This window comes from Nuphar pumila, chromosome 9 (assembly GCF_984573655.1).
Source record: "Nuphar pumila chromosome 9, dmNupPumi1.hap1.1, whole genome shotgun sequence".
NCBI classification, from domain to species: Eukaryota; Viridiplantae; Streptophyta; class Magnoliopsida; order Nymphaeales; family Nymphaeaceae; genus Nuphar; species Nuphar pumila.
In genome coordinates, this window is record NC_143257.1 from 112298936 (window position 1) to 112322096 (window position 23161).

At 37.5% G+C, this 23161-nt stretch overlaps 1 protein-coding gene across 1 annotated transcript; it reads right to left on the reverse strand.

Moving 5' to 3' along the window:
• Positions 1-250: 250 nt before the first annotated feature.
• On the reverse strand, positions 251-14458 carry LOC149828899 (uncharacterized). Its single transcript, XM_090016996.1, has 13 exons — positions 14351-14458; positions 13175-13402; positions 12961-13087; positions 7681-7808; positions 7521-7590; positions 7288-7390; positions 7062-7179; positions 6721-6802; positions 5452-5513; positions 4809-4881; positions 4651-4734; positions 1389-1469; positions 251-667 (listed from the first exon to the last, which is right to left on the reverse strand). Exons 2-13 carry the CDS (start codon positions 13378-13380, stop codon positions 500-502), a joined length of 1302 nt encoding a protein of 433 aa, XP_089873122.1. The 5' UTR covers positions 13381-13402; positions 14351-14458; the 3' UTR covers positions 251-499.
• Positions 14459-23161: the final 8703 nt, after the last annotated feature.

Below are 23161 nucleotides of genomic sequence, written 5' to 3' on the forward strand. Positions count from 1 at the left end.
ACAACTCCATGTTTGACCCAACTTAGATCTAGAACTAACGGTGTTTGTGTTTATGATCTGATTGGTTTATCAGTAATACACATACCCAAGCGTGCCCACATCACTAATCATCTGATTTGGGTTCTGTCTCAAACAGGAATCTATATAATTCAAGTGGTTTATGTTCACTAAAAATATGTAAAAAACATTCGGTCAAACCAGGTCAGGTCAGATATCCAACGAAAATCAAAACCAAAACTCATCCGGCATATTGCCCGAATCGGGCTTGGCATGAATAATATTCAAATCTGGCATTATGTTGACAAAATCGATAATACAGGTTACAGCTTCATGAATTATCTTCTGGAAATCATGAGACTATTTCCAAATGCAGGAAAAAAAAAATAGAAAAATCGTTCTGATGATGCTTGGCCACCTTCCAAGGGCACTTTACATTCAAGTAGATAATGGAAACACGTGAAGCATTTTCATACCAATGTTTCAGTATATAATCTTCCATTCAAGCACACACAATCTCATCTTCCCTTAGCTTGTATGGAGGGGGCATCAATCTATGGACGTCAGCGAAAGTGTCGGTCTCACGTGCAGATGGCGGTTCAAGAATCGGTGAATCCAAAATGGAGTCTGGAATTGCTTCAAGAGTCTCCTCAAGAAACGACTTGACAGTCTGCACGGAGAGAGCATAGCAAGTTGGCAAACCGAAAGAAGCTTTTACGAACTATGCAGTCTTAGTTATTAAGGAATAGCTTGCCTTCATGCTAATGACAAAGGATATACATGAAAAAGGACTACATTACATCAAATGGCCAAAATGAAAAATGCTTCTTGCAAGAAACTAGTAACATCATTTTTTGTTCAACCCATCATTAATTGTACAAATTAATCATTCTTGATCACAAATATGAATGAAAAAGTTTGAGACCAGAATACTACATTAGCTGCTCAAAACTAATAAATGAGACTGAATTCTCGAGAATTTCTGGAAAACATGAGACTAGAGGGTACTTCCACCAGGAAGCATTAGTGAGACTAGGAAAATTTGGGGAGATACAAGTCATTTCAAGATAAAAATATTGAACCCTTTTCTACAGAACCAAAGATTCTAGGTTGTTTGAAGCTGTAGTAGAAACCCTGACAACAAATAACATTTTCGAATTCATAACAATCCCATGCCCAATTACATTTACTTCCACTGACTATAATTCAAGAATAATAGAATGTACATAGCCAGAAGCAACACATGATGAACCTGAGAAAAACATGAAAATTTGCCAATTTCCTACACAAAAAAAAAAAGATTGGACATCCAGCGTGTGACATTTTCTGGTATATTCAATCCAATGTTAGTGAAGATCACCAAGAAAAATTCAGTATTTCTCATGGCATACCTTACAATGCCGAAATGCAGTGTCTGCCTTGACTTTCCACAAGCCATTTCCTGGTTCTGAATGGAAAATATTTAGTAGTGGCTGCATTGAACAACAGTAAGAATCACAAGCTTAGGCTTAATAAAGGAGATCTGCATATGGCTTGGTGCTAGGCTGCTAGCCGCCTCATTATTGACAAAGTCCTGCCAAAAAACAGGACACTACACTGCTAAACTAGGACATAATGACAGACATACAGAACCAACTGCAACAACAAAAAATGGTGTCAGAGTATTACAAATACCTAAAACAACACAATTTTGGAAAACGGCCTGTTTAGTATGTTTTTTAGATAAAACAAATACATCTTCAACTTCAAATGTATTCACTTATTTGTTCTAAAAAATCACATATCTTGAATGAAGTGAAAACCATGTTAATGAGGTAGCAGTCGGGCCTATGTAACCGCAACATGCCATTTGGGCAGCGACACGGGTATGGTACCAGACGCAGTGCAGGCGGGTCGGGTCTAATTCAGACCCGAAACTCAAAAAAAAGAAGAATAAAACAAAAGCAAAATGCACCCCCCCCCCCCGCAAAACCCTCGTCTCTCTCTCTCTGGTCATGCTCCTGGAACCCTCATCTCTCTCTCTCTGTTATCCTCTTCCCCCTTTCTTTGGTTTGGAAAACCAGAGATGAAAATAGAGATAAGGGAGAAACGAGAGAGAGAGAGAGAGGAGGAGGAAAACAAAACTAGAGAGAAGGAAGAAGAAGAAACAAGAGAATAAAAAGAAACAAATGAGGAGGACAGAGAGAGAGAGAAGAAGAAGAAGAAGAAAAAATGGAGGAAGAAAGTGGTGGAGAGAGAGAGAGGGGGGGGCACCAGGTTTCATCTCTTCCTCTTCTTCTCTTGTCGGTGCTGGAAGGAGAGAACACACCCACCACCACCCAAACCTGCCTCTCCTGCTCCTCCTTCACTGGCAACGGCGCACCTCGGTGGGCCAAGACAACTCTCTCTCTCTCTCTCTCTCTCTCTCTCTCTCTCATGACTTTCATAATACGTGACGCACAAACCAGGTGTTATGATAAGACTAGAGTATCAGGTCTGAAAGGACTCAAGTCTTATTCAGACCTGGGCCTGACCAGATCTGGATCTAGATCTGTTTCTCTCTCTCTCTCATATTTTTTTACTTTTTTTCTTTTTCTAATGTCTTTCATAACACCTGGCACAAACTAGGTGTCATGATAAGACCTGGGTAAAGTCAGGTATGAATGGACCGAACTCTTATTCAGACATGGGCCAGACCAGATCCAGATCAGTTTCAACCGAGGTCTGAATCATACCTGTGTCAAAGCTGACCCAGATCGGATACCTGTGTCAAAGTTCAAACCCAAGTCTTATTCAGACTATATCTAGATCTGTTTCAACTAGAGTTGTCAATCGGGGAAGCAGGAAGAAGAAGCAATTTGAGAAGTGGATGCGGGAAGCAAGGCACTTCCAAAATTTTAGGAAGCAAAAAGCACGGGACGACTTAAAAGCGAACCAAAAATCGTCTCGAAAGGAGAAGAGAAGCAAACCAGAAGAGAGGGAGAAGAGAAAAAAGAGAAAAAATAAAGAAAAACAAAAATGAAAACACAAAAAAAAAATGAAAAAAAGGCAAGGAAGCGAGCTTTCCATTTTTTGGTGATTCCCAGCACCTTTCGAAAGTGCTACGTTTTGCGCTTCCGAAATGCGTTTCAGAAAAACACGCTTTCCCATGTCCTAGGGTGCTTCCAGTAACCCTAGTTTCAACCTATGTCTTAATCAGACCTATGTCAAAACTGACCCAAATCAGAACTAGACTTGTGTCAAAGTCCAAACAATATATATAGTCACATCTCCGTACCCACATTTTTTGGAATTGCCGTGTTGTACCCTTTGAATCCGTACCCAGGTTACATAGAGTCGGGCATTATTACCCTTGGCAGAAAAGTTACCACCTGCTTAAAGTAAGAAGAGGAGTGGAACAATTCACTTTGAAAAAATATAAAGGAATGTTTTAGCCGGTCACAAATCTCATTCTTAGGATATTCTCGGCAAAGGAATATCTTGGGATATTTTCAAAACATGAGTTTTTCTTGGATAATTTTGGGAAAAACAAAAAATGTATATTTTAAGAAAGAGACAGAGAGAGAGAGAGAGAGGAAAAATGTATATTTTAAGAAAGAGAGAGAGAGAGAGGAAAATGTATATTTTAAGAGAGAGAGAGAGGAAAAATGTATATTTTAAGAAAGAGAGAGAGAGAGAGGCTTTGGCACATTCCTATTTAAATGGGATTAGGCCCATATCAAAGGGAATGTCCCACTACACTACAAAATTGCTTGCCTTACATCACGTAAACTGGGCAGGCAGCATTTAATGCATGTCTTGAAGAAAAAAAAGAAGAGAAAGAATACAAGGAAAGAACCTCTCTATGTTTTGTTTTTTGTCTTTGACTTTTCATTGTGGTAGTGTATTTAGCAGGATTTAAAAAAAATCATGACAAATATGCGAGATCTATTCAAGTGATGATATAAATATAACGTGTTTATATCAGCAAAATTCATTTAAAGAAAATATCACATTTCTTTTGCAATAAATTCAATATACGATATTTGTGACTACGGTTTTAGCCAATACATTTACTTGGACATCCATCTATTTACAGAAAGAATTCTGGCATAACCTTGGTAGAAATGTATGCACCTACTTTAGATCATAGGTGCCTGTTTAAAGCAAAAGTAGGAGTGGAACACTTCACTTAAGCGGAGATACGTTATTCTTTTGACAAAATATAAGGGGTCAACGTTTTAGCCAATACATTTGCAGGGCCATCCATCTATTTAGAGAAAGAAACTGTTTAATGAGATATAAAGGGCCAATGTTTTAGCCAACACATTTGTTGGGACATCCATCTATTTAGAGGGGGGGAAAACTTGCATGCCAAACTGCTTATTTTTGGATCATTTTTATTTACCAACTAGATCATCTCTTTCCCTCCCTCAAAGGTCATGTTCTCTTGTTATTTGCATGAAAAAAGAGATGTCATCTTCGGTCTTGGGTTCAAGTCACTCCCCTCAGAACACTTCCTAAAAAGAGAACTAAGAAGATGAAAATCAAGAAAAGATGGATAAAGAACATACTTCTCCATCAAATCTTTCAGCCCATACAAGAATTGCATCCCAATGTAAGAGGAACACACAAGAACATCAACATGAGAAGTGAAGAGAAAGAGGAACATGGACTAGTATCAACTCAACTGACCTTAATGACATGCCGAAGACTTGGTTTATTGGGTCCATATTTCCCAATAACAGAATCACCATATTCCTGAAACTTTTCAATAATCTGAAGGAAAAACCAATAGTTAGGGCACATGAATACAAAAAAAAAGTGACGCTATATAATATATCCTAGCTAACCTGGCGGCGTGAGATACTGCTAGCCGGCATCCCATATACTACACTGTCAACATGGCCCAGGGTGGACCATGGGCTGTCATGATCAAACCACATGTTAGAACAAGCAGGAATTTCTCCAATGAAAAAAGTAGTAGTCCATTCAGTGATGCAAAAGTTATGAAACACAAGAGCACCAAACAAAACCTTGCTCACCAGGAAAAAAAAGGATAACAAATCCAATTCTCAGTACTCCAGCATGAAAAGTTAAAATGATAGTAGTACAAAGCTTGCAGCAAAGCAAAAGTGCTTTTGCAAATTACTCACATATATGGGATTAAATGAGATATCTGGATCGTGGTCACACATAACCAAGGGGGTTCAAATCCCATGGGGTTATTCCCCAGCTTGCCTATTAAAAAATTACTCCTACATCTTTTACAAATTAGAACATTATATTAATGTGTACGGAACATTAATCTTTTCTACCATTACTTTTCCAGCTGTTGCATTGAAGAAATCTCTAAATTTCAGTACGCATAGTTGAAAATTTCAATCCTAGCTGCATCCACAATAGGCATTTAGTTTCGACTAAATGAGACTGAATTCACTCAGCACCAATGACAGTGGGAATGCAGTGTATCAAGAAAGCAAAAAAGGTTCATACTTATTATATGCAGCACGGCCAACCATTACTCCATGAGCTCCTAGTCTTCTTGCAGCATCTACCTGTGAATCAACTCATAGAACCACCAATGACAACTAAACTAACAATCTTTTTCACCATGAACATATTATCTATACATACTGAACAATAAAGGTCAGAACAAATGTTAAGACACTCAAAATCTTCTACAGTATCTGAAATTTATTTAGGAAACAACAATCTTTGAAATTTTACAGAGAGCACCAGTGATATGAAGCGACCCAAAAGAACATCAAATATAAATTGTGCATTTAATATTCTTTGAATTCCTCATAAACCAACCTGGACTACAATCTAGCATTGCTATTTATTGACAGGGCAACTAAGGTATCCACATACTTGCCATAACACATTTGAACAGTTCTCAAATTTTACAATAGTTCTTAACAAAATACAGTGACAGCAGATCCTCACAAGATTGCTAGGTTTTAGAGATCCTTAACTTCAATCAACTTTTGATGCCTTATTAAGTAAAGAGTGACAAAGTAATGATTGTGATCTGGACGCACTGGGCGGCAAGATTTCCCTGTTAGAGTCAAAGGTATTCTGTCCACTTTTTCTCAAGTAATGTTTTATTCTGCAATACCCCTGATTGATGGAACATGTTTTAGCACAGGGAAGAGGTGTTTTGTGAAGTCTGAAAACTGTTTTGAGTTTTGTGAAATGCAATGCCAAAGGAGCAAAGATGAACTGACCAATTTCTCTTAAATTTGGTAGTTACAGGTTACAGGAGAATCAATTAAGAGAATTTGAATAAACAAACAGAACTGCACTAAGACAGATGCAGTAAGGAAGTGCAGCACGAATGGTGACTACTAAGACTCATAGACTCCACATCCATGAGATTGAAAATAAATCATGGTAGATTTTCTTAAGAACCTAGGACACCATGGGCCCTTTAGTTACGCAGCAGGGGGTGTGAAGAGAGTGAAACCATTTTCATAGGAAACACAGGGTTTCCTAAGAAAATGGTAGGTCCCGTGAAACTGAGCCTTTTTCATGATTCGGGGTGGAAATAAACAGACCCTGAAGGTATCCCATAAGAAAATCTTGTGCATAAATATCTCATTCCTTCACCAGATGCCATAAAATAAGGTCACACTTGTTGATTCAAAATATAAGGTCAATGATTTACAAACTATATCATTTTTCTAGCATATTTAAAAATGCACACTTACCTTCAAGTAGACTCATTCACAAAAAGTAACAAACTGAAATTAGCACACTGACCTCATCTATGCATGTAATTCCTCCATTTATTGTGAACTGTAAATCAGGGAAGTCACGTAGTAGACCAAAGTAGTACTCATATCTGACAATGCAGAAGGCTTATCAATAGACCTCTACACAATGACATTTCAATGAAAAACTCAAATATATAACCAAGTGCAACACCAAATGTGTACTCAGGAAGCGTCCCTAGTGAAGAACATGAATATTACAATTATAAAAAATCCCAATAAGATTAAAGTTATCTGCATCCAAGGAGAATACATGTAGAAATTTCTCTGTTCTGGTATCTATTTAATTCAAACAATAAACATAGTGCTTTAAAGGGATGAAGTCCATACTTCAGAGGAGGAACCCTCCTATTTTCTGCAGGACTGAGACCTTTGAGCAGCGCTTTCCGTGCATGTATAATGAAATGTCTTGTTGGCGAATGGGAAGAAATGGTATAAATAAATTCACCTATTACATGATGAAATATAATTACAGATCCTCATAAAATGAACACTATTGTTTTCCTTTCATCCAAATCAAACTGAAGAGCAAGAGGATTGGATAGAAAGCTCTCACAGAGTTGGTCATAGGTATCACGGTCATCAACACCAATTCGACATTTCACACTGACAGGAACATTGGAATTAGAAGCAATGGCCGCCATAGCCTCCCCAACAAACTTCCCTTGTAGGCAGCAGTGCATATGAGTAAGGCTATATCATAAAGATAAAATGAATTACCAATAATAAATAGCAAGAAAGTTATTCAGATTAACATTAATGAGCTTCTCCTAGCATTGATAATCAGACCTTGGGCCTCAACATAAGCTGCGCACCAAAGCATCCATGGCCTGCTACCTTTCCACTTGGGCATCCACAGCTGGCATACATCAGTCCAACAATATCATATTAAAAATAAAATAAACTAAATCACTGGAGACAGGCAAAAAGGAAATAGCTAAAAACCGACTTGAGATTGATCTCATCATAATTGTAAGCACTTGCAAGTTCAGTAGCTTTTGCGAGGTTCAGCAGATTACTACCACCAATTTGAAGGACAATGGGATGCTGTTCAGGAGGAAAGGCCAAAAATCTGTCCTGAGCAATTCAGGAAAATTGTTAAGGATCCAAGATCCAATAATGAATTGAAAGTATCAGGAAAAAAAGTACAGGAAGAAGTGTAAGTAAATTATAACAGAAAGATAATAAAAAGTAAAATCCCAAAAATATGTGAAGAAAATGGTTGATGTGGGTTGGCAGAGGCTCCTCTCTTTAGCATCTGATTTCTAGGTCAGGTGCTCACTCAAGAACTGGCCTCTATGAGCGTTCAATAAAGTAAACGGACTTGATCTGCTGGATCCAGTTCAAACTCAAAGGCGGTTTTGTTGGGTTTTTGAGCATTCACTAGACAGATTTGATCTGCTGGATCCAGTTCAAACTCAAAGGGTTTGGCACAGAGTTGCCAGTCGAGGAAGCGGGAGTGGGAAGCGATACGGGAAATGGAAGCGGGAAACATGGGACAACTTAGAAGCAAACCAGGATTCGTGACCTAGGAAGCAAGGGGGAAGCAAAAAAAGAGAAAAAAAATAAAAATAAAAATACAAAAAAAATGAAAAAAGGGAGGAAGCGAGCTTCCCCTAAATGGGAAGTGTGCTTCCCATGGGAAGCTCGCTTCTCGTAAAATGGGAAGCACACTTCCCAATTTTTTTTTGCGCTTCCAAAACGCGCTTCGGGGAAGCACACTTCCCCAAAGCCTATGGTGCTTCCGATAACTCTGGTTATTACTCCAGTTGAGTTTAGTGAGAGTTACGGACAGTTACATAGTGCCATGATTAGGGCTGGACAATGGGTGGGCCAGGCCAGCCCGGCCCGTTTAGTGGACAGGATTGACCAAAGCCGTTGAGGCCTGGTCAAGCACGACCTGTTGACCAACTGGGTCGGACCTAGACCTGGTTCGGGTTGGACCCAGGTCTAATACAAAGCCCATGGCCCACTCGTTAGACCCATGGGCCTAATTTAGACCATGGTCGGGCTGGGTTGCAAGCCCTCGTATATTCACATATCTCATTTTTTTCTTGAATTCATAGGTTCTTTTAACTAAAATTAAAAAAATGCAAAAGAATCGATGAGTTCCAAGATGAATATATATATATATATATATATATATATATATATATATATATATATATATATATATATATATATATATATATATATATATATATATATATATATATATATATATATATATATATATATATATATATATATATATATATATATATATATATATATAAAGCTGGTGGGTTAGCCTGACCCGATCCATGATTTTGTCAGGTCGGGTAGGGCCTTCTTCCAAAAACTAGGCCCAAGCCCGACCTGTCCAGGCCGGGCCATGGGGCTGTCTGGCCTGTTGTCCAGCCCTAGTCATGATCAGCCCTAGCCCGTCCATCAGGGTGGGTGATTGTCTAGTATTTCATAATAGACCATTCTCTCATTTTATAGTCATAAACTGAGGATTTAACTTTTTGAGATTCTAAAAGCATTATTTATATAAACTTAGTTAACTTTAAATGAAATGATACACAAATATAAAGTGGTAAGTTTGATTTCTTTATTTCTAAGATCTAAAAAAATTATTGATTCACTTCCTAAATGCTTCCTAGTGGCTTCAAGCTTTCTACTTTACATGGCCCTCAGAAATCCTTTCATCCTGCATTTATTTTCTATATATTTCTAGGTTGCACTTCCTTCTCTAGAAACCATGGAAGCAACCAACCATCCAATTACATTGTGAACTCAAAGCCAGCAATTCATAGTTGATCACAAGGTTTACAAAATGCTAGAATCAAATTTCACGTGGAAAGCCTATGGTTAAGGACCATGTTTAGACCATTCTCTCAATGTCTGAACGATGTAGAAAGAGCAGTTCCAGCCACAATTTGAAGGTAAATGTAGTAGGTAAATAGTTGATTTGTTATACTGCTTTGAATGAGTAGAAGTATAAAAGAAGAAACATGACCTACAGATAAGGATTGAACCATGTTTAGGACATTCTTCAGTGTCTAAATGATATAAAAAGAGCAGTTCCAGCCACAATTTGAAGGTACATGTAGTAGGTAAATAGTTGATTTCTGTTATACTGCTTCGAATGAGTAGCAGTATAAAAGAAGAAACATGTCCATAAATAACACATACTTATGCTTCCCAAAGATAACCTATACTTATTCAAGAAACTGGGGATATTATCAATATCCAACACATTCATAAGTCAAGAAATGATGATAAATACATGAAGAAAACTTACAACAACAACTACGCCTTCATCCCAAAACAATTGGGGTCGGCGATATGAACCAAAAAAGAAAATCATTCTGGGTCTTCCACATGAATCCTTCTCCTCCAATCATTTTTATCCAATGCCATGTCCTCGGTGAGGTTCAAAGCATTCATATCCTTTCCTATCATCTCCATCCAAGTCTTCCTAGGCCTACCCCGACCTCTTTTAACTAATATATTTTCCCATTTCTCCATCCTTCTAACTGGAGCATCATTAGGCCTTCGCCGAATATGTCCAAACCACCGTAAACGATTCTCTCTCATCTTATTTTCAATGGGTGCAACGCCTACCTTCTTACGTATCTCCTCGTTCCGAATCTTATCTTTTATTGTATTTCCACACATCCATCTAAGCATACGCATCTCAGCTACACTCATTTTTTGAATATGATGTCTCTTGGCAGCCCAACATTCCGTACCATATAGTAAAGCGGGCCTAATTGTCATCCTATAAAACTTTCCTTTCAACCACAATAGCATTCTACGATCGCACAACACTTCAGTTGCACTTTTCCATTTCATCCACCCAACCTTTATCCTATGATTTACATCTCCATCAATTTCTCCATACTTTTGAATGATAGATCCCAAATATTTGAAACAATCATCCACCGGTATTTCTTGCTCACCAAGCTTCACTACACTCCCATCACTACTTCGTTGCTTACTAAACCGATATTCCATATATTTTGTTTTACTCTTACTCAACTCAAAACCTCTTGCTTCCAATGTTTGTCTCCATAATTCTAACATAGCATTAACCCCAGCTCTAGACTCATCAATCAAAACAATATCATCAGCAAACAACATACACCACGACACATTTTCTTGAATTGATCTCGTAAGCTCATCCATCACTATAGCAAATAGGAAATGGCTTAAAGCAGATCTTTGATGTAACCCAACCGTTATAGGAAAATTGGTTGTCACCCCTCCACAAGTGCGGACATTGGTTACTACTCCTTCGTACATATCTTTAATTATACTAATGTACTTGAGAGAAACACCTTTCTTCATCATTGTTCACCAGAGAAAGTCCCTAGGTACTCTATCGTATGCCTTCTCGAAATCAATAAAAACCATATGCAAATCTTTGTTCCCCTCTCTATATCTCTCAATAAGTTGTCTAAGAAGATGTATAGCTTCCATAGTTGATCTTTCAGGCATAAAACCAAATTGATTCTCCGATATCATGACAACCTTCCTCAACCTAGACTCAATCACCCTCTCCCAAAGTTTCATAGCATGACTCATGAGTTTTATACCACGATAGTTTGTGCAATCTTGTATATCACCCTTATTCTTATATAGAGACACCAAAGTACTCTTCCTCCACTCATTAGGCATCTTATTTGTCCGCCAAATCTTGTTAAAAAGATTTGTCAACCATTCTAAACCTTTTTCTCCCAAGCATTTCCAAGCCTCGATAGGTATACCATCTGGGCCAACTGCCCTTCTTGATTTCATTTTCTTCAAAGCCTCTGCAATTTTTTTCTTTTGAATCTTGTGCATGAAGTCACGATTCATCTCATGAAAAGGAATGGAGAAGTCTCCAAGATCCTGAGCATGACTTTCATTAAATAGCTTATCAAAATAATTTTTCCATCTCTCCTTAATCTCCTCATTTTTTACTAAAACCCTTTCGTTTCATCTTTGATACATCTAACCATACCCAGATCCCTCGATTTCCTATCTCTCATTTTTGCAAGCCTATAAATATCCTTCTCGCCTTCTTTGGTATCCAACTTGTTATAAACCTCCTTATAAACCTTATCCCTCGTGTTTCGAACTACTTTTTTAGCTTCCTTCTTTGCTATCATATACTTCTCCAAATTTTCATTATCACGACTCTTACTTAGATTTCTATAACACTCTCTTTTAACCTTAATAGCTAATTTGACATCCTCGTTCCACCATGATATATCCTTACCTAGCGGTGCACCGCCTTTAGACTCACCCAATACCTCCTTAACCACCTTTCTCATGTCACCCGCTATCTTATTCCACATTGATTCTGAATCCTCCTCGAGACACCAATCAACTTCCTTAACTACCTGCTCTACAAACATTCCTTGTTTAGCTCCTTTCAGTGCCTACCACTTAAATTCTAGGATCTATCCTATGTCTATCCTTTTTGCGGCATTGTCTAATTCTAAGATCTAAAATTAAGACTCTATGTTGTGTAGCTATACTTTCTCCCGGTATAACCTTAAAATCGATGCAACAACCCCTATCTCTCTTTCTGAGTAGGAAAAAATCTATCTGACATGTCCATTAAGGTCACCGCCGATGAAAAGCTTTTCTCCATAAGATATCCCTTGTACTACTTCATCTAAATCTTCCCAAAATTGACGCTTAATGGAATCATCTAAACCTACTTGAGGTGCATAAACACTAATAATGTTAATAATATTCGTCCCTAATACTAATTTAATAAGTAAAATCCTATCACCCTTCCTACAAACCTCAACTACATTATCTATAAACTCACGACTCATAACAATCCCTACTCCATTCCTATTCCTATTTATTCCTGTATACCAAATCTTATATCCCCAAGGTTCTATCACTTTTGCTTTCTCACCTACCCATTTGGTCTCTTGTAGACATAAAATATCAATCTTTCTCCTACACATAACATCTACTAACTCTACCAACTTACCAGTTAAAGACCCTATGTTCCAAGTGGCTAACCTAATTTTATGGTCTTGGACTAACTTCTTTACCCCCACCCGTCCAACAAAGTGAGGGAACCCTTGCCTATTTGACACCATACATGGGCGCCGGTGTGACGCGTCGCTCAGTAGGGAACGGCCTAACGAAATTCCTACAAGGTTAGGTAATGGAAATATATGGCATATATATAAAAGAGAAGAGCGTATTTATAGGCATAGAAAGCAAGAGTTCCTACAAGGTTTTCCTTTTGATGGACAATCGTCTCTGCAACAACCATTTCCGTGTAGAGCCATGAATGTTTTGATATAAGTCGTGCAAGGGTCCTGTAATGATTATCAGTCCAATCCATCATTGGGGCAACACTGCAAAACAAAATCCAAAAGGTTTATTAGTTAGTGAAGCCTATAATGATCTGCCAAAGTGTATTTTATAATGACAAGGGTTCTCACCTGAACCAATGAGGAAAATATTGCCGGCAATTATCAGTTCCATCCATTGGAGAATTAATGGCATGGGAACAAAATCTCATATGCCGAGACACTGGCTTATATAAAGTTCTGTAAGGTTGTACATATTGATTCCTAAGGTTGTTGCAATGGAATGGAGAGAATGAATTAAGGACACTGTGCACCCCACACTTCATCATCACTGCCATCAAGCATTATGAATTCACAAACCTGGACACATTTAAATTAATTAAATGACTATGCAGTCTATGCTTATAAAGGAGTGTGATGCAGCAAACTCCTTTAATGTTAACTTGCATTCCATAAACAACACAACATAAATGGCAAAAATTCATCAATAAATGATTATCCTTGTCTTCTAATCTTTAAGAAAAGCAACAAGAATCTTTGATGAGAACCATGGAGTGTCTGAAATACAGATGTTGGAGTTGTAAATTGGAGTTCAAAAGAAAAATATCGAAAAACAAAGCAATTTTGGCATTTTATTTGGAGGATAAAATTACAAGGAACCATTTTCGGAGTAATTTGTGACACCACCTAACACTTCCATTTGATTCAATGTGGTTGATTCTTACTAGGACACTACTAGACTCGCGGAGTACGTTAGATACAGTTCTAATGCCGCAGACTTGGAAACCAATAACAGTGAAGGGACAGTAGAGAAAGAGAACCAGATCAAAGGAAACACTCTCCTATCTTCAATGCGAAACAAACACAAAGCACATTCAGGATGAACAAGAGAGGCATGATTATCCCTTGCAATGAAATGAAAAGTAAACCATAAAGATAAACCAGACAAGTAGAGGCAGAAACCATCATTGCAAACGGATTCAGTGAAACAAGCCAATATCAGGAACAAAACTTACATGATTTTTTACTTCCCCAACAAAATTTCTACATACCAGTATGAAATTATCCTAAAAAAACCCACTCCAACTGCATCATTCATCATCAAAATTCAACCACCAACACCACCAATCAAAACTAAACGATATATGAATACCCATCAATCTAAAGTCACCCAAAAGCAGTTTCTACAAGAAGGAACATCAAATTGCAAGCATGAATAAGTAGAAAAATCAAATGAATACCACAAAACCAAGGAAAAATTACATGAAAAACCAAACAAGAAGAATAAGCAGAAAAACTAATCATTACCCATTGTCGCAGACATCATCAATGACCACGAAATCGAAAGAAACGGAAAGAAATCGATCGAGGAAATTGGCGCTGCTGTCTGGCCATCATGCGGGGAGTTGAACCAAGAGCGGCAGAAAAGCTAAGAGGGAAAACGGGCCACCGTTTCAGATTAGAGACCCGTCGTCTGGCCTTGCATCGAGTACCAAACTACCCCCGTCTTTTTTCGAAAACTACCAATTCGTCACACTTTGGTCTGACCGAGCCGAGCCCAGTTGAGTGCGTCTGACTTAGATCTTGGCTCGGTTCATTTTGCGTAACAACTAACAAGTGAACATTGTTTGGCAGTCAAAAGGAAGTCTTAACCTTAGAAGCCTAGGTTTTGGCTCGGCTAAATCGCATGTGTTTCACGAGCTCGATGGATGCTTGGTTTTGAATCGAAGTGGGTCAGTCAACTGTCTTTCGACTCGACAAGAGTTGGTCAGGTCGTTGTGGGCTTGCTGAAGTTGTACAAAGATTGAGTTGGGTCAAGACGTTTGACTCTGATCAGATTGGCGCCATTCTAGTGTGGTTATATTCACTTGGTGGCTTGTCAAGTCAATGGCTACTTAAAACTTTTGTCTTAGTATTTTTCACATTAATCATGGGCGTGTCATGTGTCATGTTTCCGTATCGTGTCGAGTCAGATGAACATCTGGTAAAAAATATCGTGCCATATCAAGATGGTGCTCATATGTTTTCGGGTTTTATGAAACTGTTCACCGTGTAAGCAATGTCATAAAAAGTGCCAATAATTTGATCTTATTGCGTTAAAGCCTGAAAATTTCGTTTTATTGCATTTTCAATATAAAATGATTTTAATACAGTTTTTTTTTTATGTATGTAAGTATTTTTGTGTTGCTATTATATTTTATAAGATTTTTTTGGTTTTGAAATCGCGAGACTTTCCTTGCTGAGAATCAGATTCAGATATACTGAATCCAGACCCGGTTAGCTTTTACGTGTAACCGAGTATGCCTTTTGCATGTAGTGGTGTCAACGGGTCTGTTTTACCGGACTAAACCTTATAGGGTCTGGGTACGGTGACAAATAAGAAGATCTCCTATTAATACATGGACCTGGGTATAGGTCCGACCCGAGTTCCGATTAAGACCCACAAATTTTCAATGTAACAATGACACACAATATTTAGTTTACCGGTATGGTCTGGGTCTTTTTCATGTAGTTTTTATTGGGTCCCGTGTATGGTTTCTCTTATAGTAGACCCATGTTTGGACCCGATACCATACCCGAAAATCTAATCCAAGTATGTTTTCACCTGGGTCCGAACCAAACCTGACCCGTTGACACCCCTATTTGCATGCAATCAGATTTGAATTCAGATGTAAAGCTCTAAACGAAATTTGAATCCAATTATTAATCAGATGTCAACTACATTACATCCTTATAAAAAACTAATGGAATAAGTAGGATAAGTGGGATTTAATTAAAAATCCTCATTTCCCCTCTCTATCTCTAACTCGATGAAAAAGCTTAAGTCGCTATATTCATGTTCTGTCGATCAAGACCGCAACTATGGTAAAGTTGCTAGGGTCGAACGAGATGGCTTCATGATAAGGTGGCACTTAGGGCTAGACAACGGGCCGGGTGATCCGCTGGTGGCCCGTGGTCCGGCCGAAGATGATCAGTGTTGTGAGAGGCGTACGCCTCAGTACCTGAAGCGTACGCCTCAGAGGCGAGGCGCACGCTCAAGGTACTGAGGCGTTGCTGTGATGCGCAAATTGCCCCTCATCACAGTTCCCCGGTTACAAATTCCCCGGTGGCGAACTTCGCCATTGGCTGCTCAGTCTTCTCCGACCACCGGACGCGCCCCCCCTAGCTTTCGTACCAGCTGGGCGCGTGGTCCTTCTCCTACTGCCTCCCCTCCCACCGCTTCACTTCCAGTCCAGTTGTGAGAGGCGAAGTGCAGGCTCAACGCCTCGCTTGGCCTCATTGCATTTAACAACCTTGAAGATGATCAGGCTAGGAGCTAGTTTTCAGAAGAGGGCTTAAACCCGACTCAACAAAAAGCGGGTCGGATCAGGCCAGCCCGTGGGATATATATATATATATATATATATATATATATATATATATATATATATATATATATATATATAGAGAGAGAGAGAGAGAGAGAGAGAGAGAGAGAGAGAGAGAGAATTGAACATATTAGGCTCAATTTTATCGTTCTGCCAAATTTTGCCCAATAGTTTGAAGGATTTTATGATAGATCTGAACCGTTAGATGTGTTTAGCATGCTCGATTTAGTAGGAATAGATTCTTGGATCATATTTTTTTGACGAATAGATGTATTTTTTATGAGCCAAAAAAAAATTGATGTTTTATAGCCATTGATTTTGGATCACCGGAAAACATGTATACAAGTCAGATTACGGCGATTCAAAAGCCGGTTCCCACTAAACAAAACCTATAGATCACATCTAAGTTGTTAGATGTGCAAAAAAATACAAGAAAACTATAATTTTGAAATAGTAGAATGAGAAAGTGGGCCGAATCAGTGCATTAATGATTATATATATATATATATATATATATATATATATATAAATATATATATATATATATATATATATAATACAGAGAAACTAAAATATGTAATCAAGCAAAATATGTAAAATAGTATGAACTAGGTTTTCATTGGGTTTTTTGCAAATCTAACCCTGCAGGTGCATTCAACATGTTCCATTTACTTGAAATCAACTATTAGATTATCATAATTGAATCAACAAATGTGATTTTGTATGCTATAATGTTTACAAAAAATCTGAGTTCTTGATTTTCAAACCTTAAAAGATTCTTTTTATACATCATAATTAGAAAACTAAGCATTTAAATAGCATTCATATGATGAAATTTTAGAAAAAAACAAAAAAACATATGATATATTTTGTTGGTTTATATATATATATATATATATATATATATATATATGTATATAGGAATGATAAAGTTACTAGGGTTGAATGGGATGACTCATAACCAAGAGTCACGGGGTTATCTTCTAGGTAGGGATGTAAATGGGCTGGAGTTAGGTCGACCCTTGGAATTACAGAGTAGGATTTGGATTCAGATTGGATCAGTTAAAACTAAATCTAGATTTAAATTCGACATTTACACATATTGGAATTTGTATTTTAGTCGGATCAAGATCTTAGTCAAATTTAAACTTGAACTCAGATGAAAAACTCAATATTGAATCAAGATCCGATTATTAATAGGATCTGACTTTGTCTAAATAATCCAGGGCAATATGTTTGGATTCGGGCTAGATGTCACATCTGACCTATTGACATCTTGGCCAAAAGAAAGAGTTGGTTTTGAGAAATGGGATAACAAATGGATAGTTTTAGGTTTTCTTTATAAGTGATAGATGATTTCAAAAAATAATAAAAAACAAAACAAAATTAAATGCCTCGTGGTTACATTCATGAATTTCATGGTTAATAGGAAAATAAAAATAAAGATCTATTTGACGACAAATTAAAACTGTTTTTTTGCCTTCTCATAAAGTTATAATTTAATGAAATCAGATCTAAGGAGCCTTGAACCGTCCATCTTTAAGATGAGTGGTATCAATAACCCTCCCGGCTAACAAACAAGTCATTTGCTCGATATTTATCATCGACAATATGTGATTTATGGCAGCCAATAACAAAAAATGATGATAAATGCCACAATGTGTTGGGATATTGCAAATTTGAATATTGGATGGTTGAATAATTGTTGTAAAAAGAGGAAGCAAAAAAAAAAATTCTTTTTTTTTAAAGCAATCTGGGGTTAGGTAGACTCCTACCAATTATATAATTATACCCTTGGGTTTTGAACCTGCACCTTCCCAACACAAGGTTGCACTAACTGCTCCTACAAGACAAGCAGATCTAACTCCTCCCACTTGGATACAAACATGGTTCCCCTTTCACTTTTTAGATAAGCAGCATCTATGGCTGAGACATGGATGGTCACAATTTATTTAATATTTTAAATTTTTGTATAGATTTCATCTTGAGGATGGGTGGTGCTGAGGGAGCCTTGGACAGTTTCGACCTGATCTGCCCTTATCGTTAAAGGGGTGTTTGACTCACTATACAAATGCTACTTGGACACACCAGGTGGTATTTGTCCAGGACCTGTGAGTTGCACCCTTTGTTCCCTCTAGCCTGCCCATTTTAAATACAAAAATGCGGGAATCAACTGATCCTCGTCGGACCAATCCGTGTATCAAACACGGGATGGCACCAGGGCGGGGATCGGTCAGTACATGCTCGGCTGCTTCCCATGACTAAAACATGTCCTAAGTCCCTCTTTTTGGGGAAATAGCTGGTCATCAAGCACACCTTAAATAGAGGGTAATGTTAGCTAACCTTGGAAACCCCTAGTGAAAACCTGTAATATTTTTTTAATTTTTTTAATGTTTTTGCACATCTGGCCCTTCGGGCATACCTATATGTTGGGCTTAGTAGAAAAGAACCTTTGGATCATTTGTTTGCACGTGTATATGGGATTTTTCAGTGGTTGAAAAATCAACGGCCTACAATATACTAGATTTTCAACTATAAAAAATATATATTTTTATATAAAAAAAATATAGTCCAAGAATCAATTTTGACCATGCTACATGCATCCAAGGGGTTAAATTTGCTCAAAACAACCTTCCCCTGTGAGTTTCAGCTAGGGGTTCCTTACCCACGAGTAGGGGTGGCAAAACCTGACACGACCCGCCAACCCGACTCTTAGGCGGGTTCGGGTTGGGCTTACACTACAACAAAGCAGTAGATTAGCGACGACCACATTCCGTCGTTAATCCGTCGCTAACATGGTTAGCGACGGATTAGCGACAACGAGGCGACAATATGCTTACGTCGCGAATATTTCGACGCTAACTGGCGACGGAATTATTCTGTCGCCAGGTCCGTCGCTAATTGCGACGGAATAACGAGCGCTATATTCCGTCGCCAATCCGCCGGTACTAAACGGCGACCACGACTTGGCGACGGATTTACTTCCGTCGCTATGCCGTCACTAGATTAATATGAATAGCGACGGATGGTTCCGTCGCTAATCCGTCGCAAACACGAAAAAAAATAAAAATAAAATTATTTGAAAATTAAATACCGAGAACTGTACAATTTCTATTTCCTGTACAATTTATATTTCCTGTAAATAAAAAACAAACCACACAAAAAAATTCATATAACAAGAATCTACAACAATTAATCGTTCCACCTTAAAATTAAGAAGTTTAATTATTTACAATTCAACAATTACAATTAGGAAAAATAAAAAAAATAGAACTTCTTCAACACAGTCCTCTAATCATCGCCAAGATTTTGTGCGTCTTCTTGTTCATTGTCTTTATCTGTCCCTTCAGCTCCACTACCCTGATTATCGCTAGCAGCCTACACAAGAAAAGAACAGTCAGTATTGATAAACAAAATATAATGAAATAAATTACACACTATATGTGATTCTATCATGTGCTCATGTGTGATCTAAGGCAATAAAAAAACTCTATATGTGATTCTATCATGCTCATATGTGCTCTAAGGCAGACAAAAAGTTATATATATATATATATATATATGTGTGATTCTATCATGCTCATATGTGTGCTAAGGCAGTCAAAAAATTGAATATGTGATTATAGCATGTTCATATGTGTTCTAAGGCATCTAAAAAAACTCTATATGTGATTCTACCATGCTCAGATGTGCTTTAAGGCAGGCAAAAAACTATATATGTGATTCGATCATGCTCGTATGTGTGCTAAGGCAGTAAAAAAATTGAATATGTGAATATAGCATGCTCATATGTGCTCTAAGGCAGGCAAAGCCAAAAATTTTATATGTGATTCTATCATAAATGATATATAACATGTTCATATGTGTTCTAAGGCAGTAAAAAAACTCTATATGTTATTATAGCATGCTCATATGTGTGCTAAGGCAGTCAAAAAACTGAATATGTGATTATAATATGCTCACATGTGTTCTTAGGCAGTCAAAAAACTGAATATGTGATTATAGCATGCTCATATGTGTTCTAATGCAGTCAAAAAAACTTTATATGTGATTCTATCATGCTCATATGTGCTCTAAGGCAGACAAAAAGTTATATATATATATATATATATATATATATATATATATATATATATATATATATATATGTGATTCTATCATGCTCATATGTGTGCTAAGGCAGTCAAAAAATTGAATATGTGATTATAGCATGTTCATATGTGTTCTAAGGCATCTAAAAAAACTCTATATGTGATTCTACCATGCTCAGATGTGCTTTAAGGCAGACAAAAAGCTATATATGTGATTCGATCATGCTCGTATGTGTGCTAAGGCAGTCAAAAAATTGAATATGTGAATATAGCATGCTCATATGTGCTCTAAGGCAGGCAAAGCAAAAAATTTTATATGTGATTCTATCATAAATGATATATAGCATGTTCATATGTGTTCTAAGGCAGTAAAAAAACTCTATATGTTATTATAGCATGCTCATATGTGCTCTAATGCAATAAAAAAACTCTATATGTTATTATAGCATGCTCATATGTGCTCTAAGGCAGTCAAAAAACTGAATATGTGATTATACCTGAGAGAGACCTAGAATCGAAGATCCCCTATCCTAAACAGCGGCCTTGATCTCATTTCGGAGAAAGGGGGCGACGGTGTATTGAAAATAGTTATTCAGTGATTCATTAATGATCTGACGTACATCATCACCGAAAAGAATAGTCGGCTGCTTGGAGCTTATGTCGGTGCAAGAAGTCGGTGAGCCGTAACTGGAAGAACCAATAACTGGTGAAGTGTTCATATTACTCCCAAACCCGAACACGCGACCTTTTTTGGGTTCACCTGCTGCAGTCACCCATGCTGTAGGATCAAATGATGGATGCTGAGTAGCGTCATGGCCATATCGCTCTACCATCTGTTGCTCATATGCCTCCTACAAAATAATGTTTAAAGTATTCATTAATAATTAATGATAACATTATGATAACTTGCATATATATTGCAATGATTATTAATAGAATTAATACATACCGTTGTCGTTCTCGCCTTCTCTGATACGAAGACTCCCGTGGTCTTCCGTTTATGTGTTTCTACAAACACATCCTTATATGATACACTGCCTCCTTTTTCTGCTTCCTGCGAAGTTAAATGACAAAAGATTTAGTACACAAGTTTGCAACAATACTTATAAAATTACTATTATATATTGATGAGTTACCATTTTCTTTAGGTGACTCCCAAATGTCTTAGATCCACCTGTGTGTAGATGGGCTTCGGGCATCTTCGATCGATTTTGTGCAGCCTTCGCAGAGCGATTTCTAAATGCATCTCCCGCCCACTTATCGCACATTTCATCCCAGTAATCTCTCCTGATAGTAATAGGACCATGACCCTTCCACAGTAATGGATCATCTACTACGCCAGATGCTTTTTTTGCTGCAGTCTTCATAGTGTGCAGCATGTCTGCAAATTGATTGGCAGCCACCTTCTGCCACACCTTCCTTGCATCATTTTCTTCCACCGTAGTTGCGAAGCGATTCGAAGCCTACAAATATTTTCAGAAAGTTAGTAGACATTGCTTAAATAAATTAAATATGAAACACATTAACTATGAGGAACAACTGTATACCATGAATGAGGACCACAATCTGTCTAACACCTCCTTTGGGTACTCTTTCCATTGAGCAACTGGTCCTGGTAGATGTTGAAGAAGTGAATTCCTAATCTCCCGTACTATTTCTTGTGGCTCAAACCTCGTGCTGCACATGAATTGTTACACAGTAAATATCAATATAAAATATTTAAAATATATGCAATAATTGAAAACAAAATACTTACGGTCGATTATCGATATACACTATTCGAATGAGTCTTCTTGTGCCAGCCTGAGAAGACCCTGTTTCCTGTGTTGGCTGTTGACTTGTGTGATCAACTGGTGTAGGTGGGTCGTGTACAGGCGCAACATCATCTGTAAAAAAATACATTAGAAATTCTCAGAATGTGCATTTGAACTAATCAAGCATCTAATTAGTTATATGATATACCTATCACAGGAGCCCGTGAAGATGAAGGCTGAGCCTGACTACTACTGGATGAGCGACCACTATAACCTCCACGAACCATATTGTAACAAATAACATATGTCATACAATACATTCAAATAATTCACATCAAGTATTACAATGCATTCAAGTCATTCACATCAAGCATTGCAATGCATTCAAATAATTCAAATCATTGACATCAAGTATTGCACTAATTCAAATCATTCATTAATTGCATAAATTATAATACATTCAGATAATTGAAATCATTCACATCAAGTATTACAATGCATTCGAATCATTCGTATTAAGTATTAATATACATTCAAATAAAATTTTTAATCATTCACACCAAGTATTGCAATACAACTCACATCAAGTATTACAATGCATTTAAATAGAGGTTTGTAGTATAAGATTTTGCTCACTAGCTTGAGAATTCTTCCTCGTCACTAGTTTGACTTTCTTCTTCTTCTTCTTCTTCTTCTTCATTGTTTGCCCATCCACTTGGTACATCATTTGGATCACATTCCTCTATGAATGTTTCATCGGCCAATGAAGATATGACATGCATATCATGCGCAACATCGTGACCATAAGCGAAGTCATAGACATCATCTGATTGATAGTAATCACTGTCTTCAGCTAACTCATCTTCCTGTAACTGATCATACTCGGGGTATAGTTTGGATTTCACC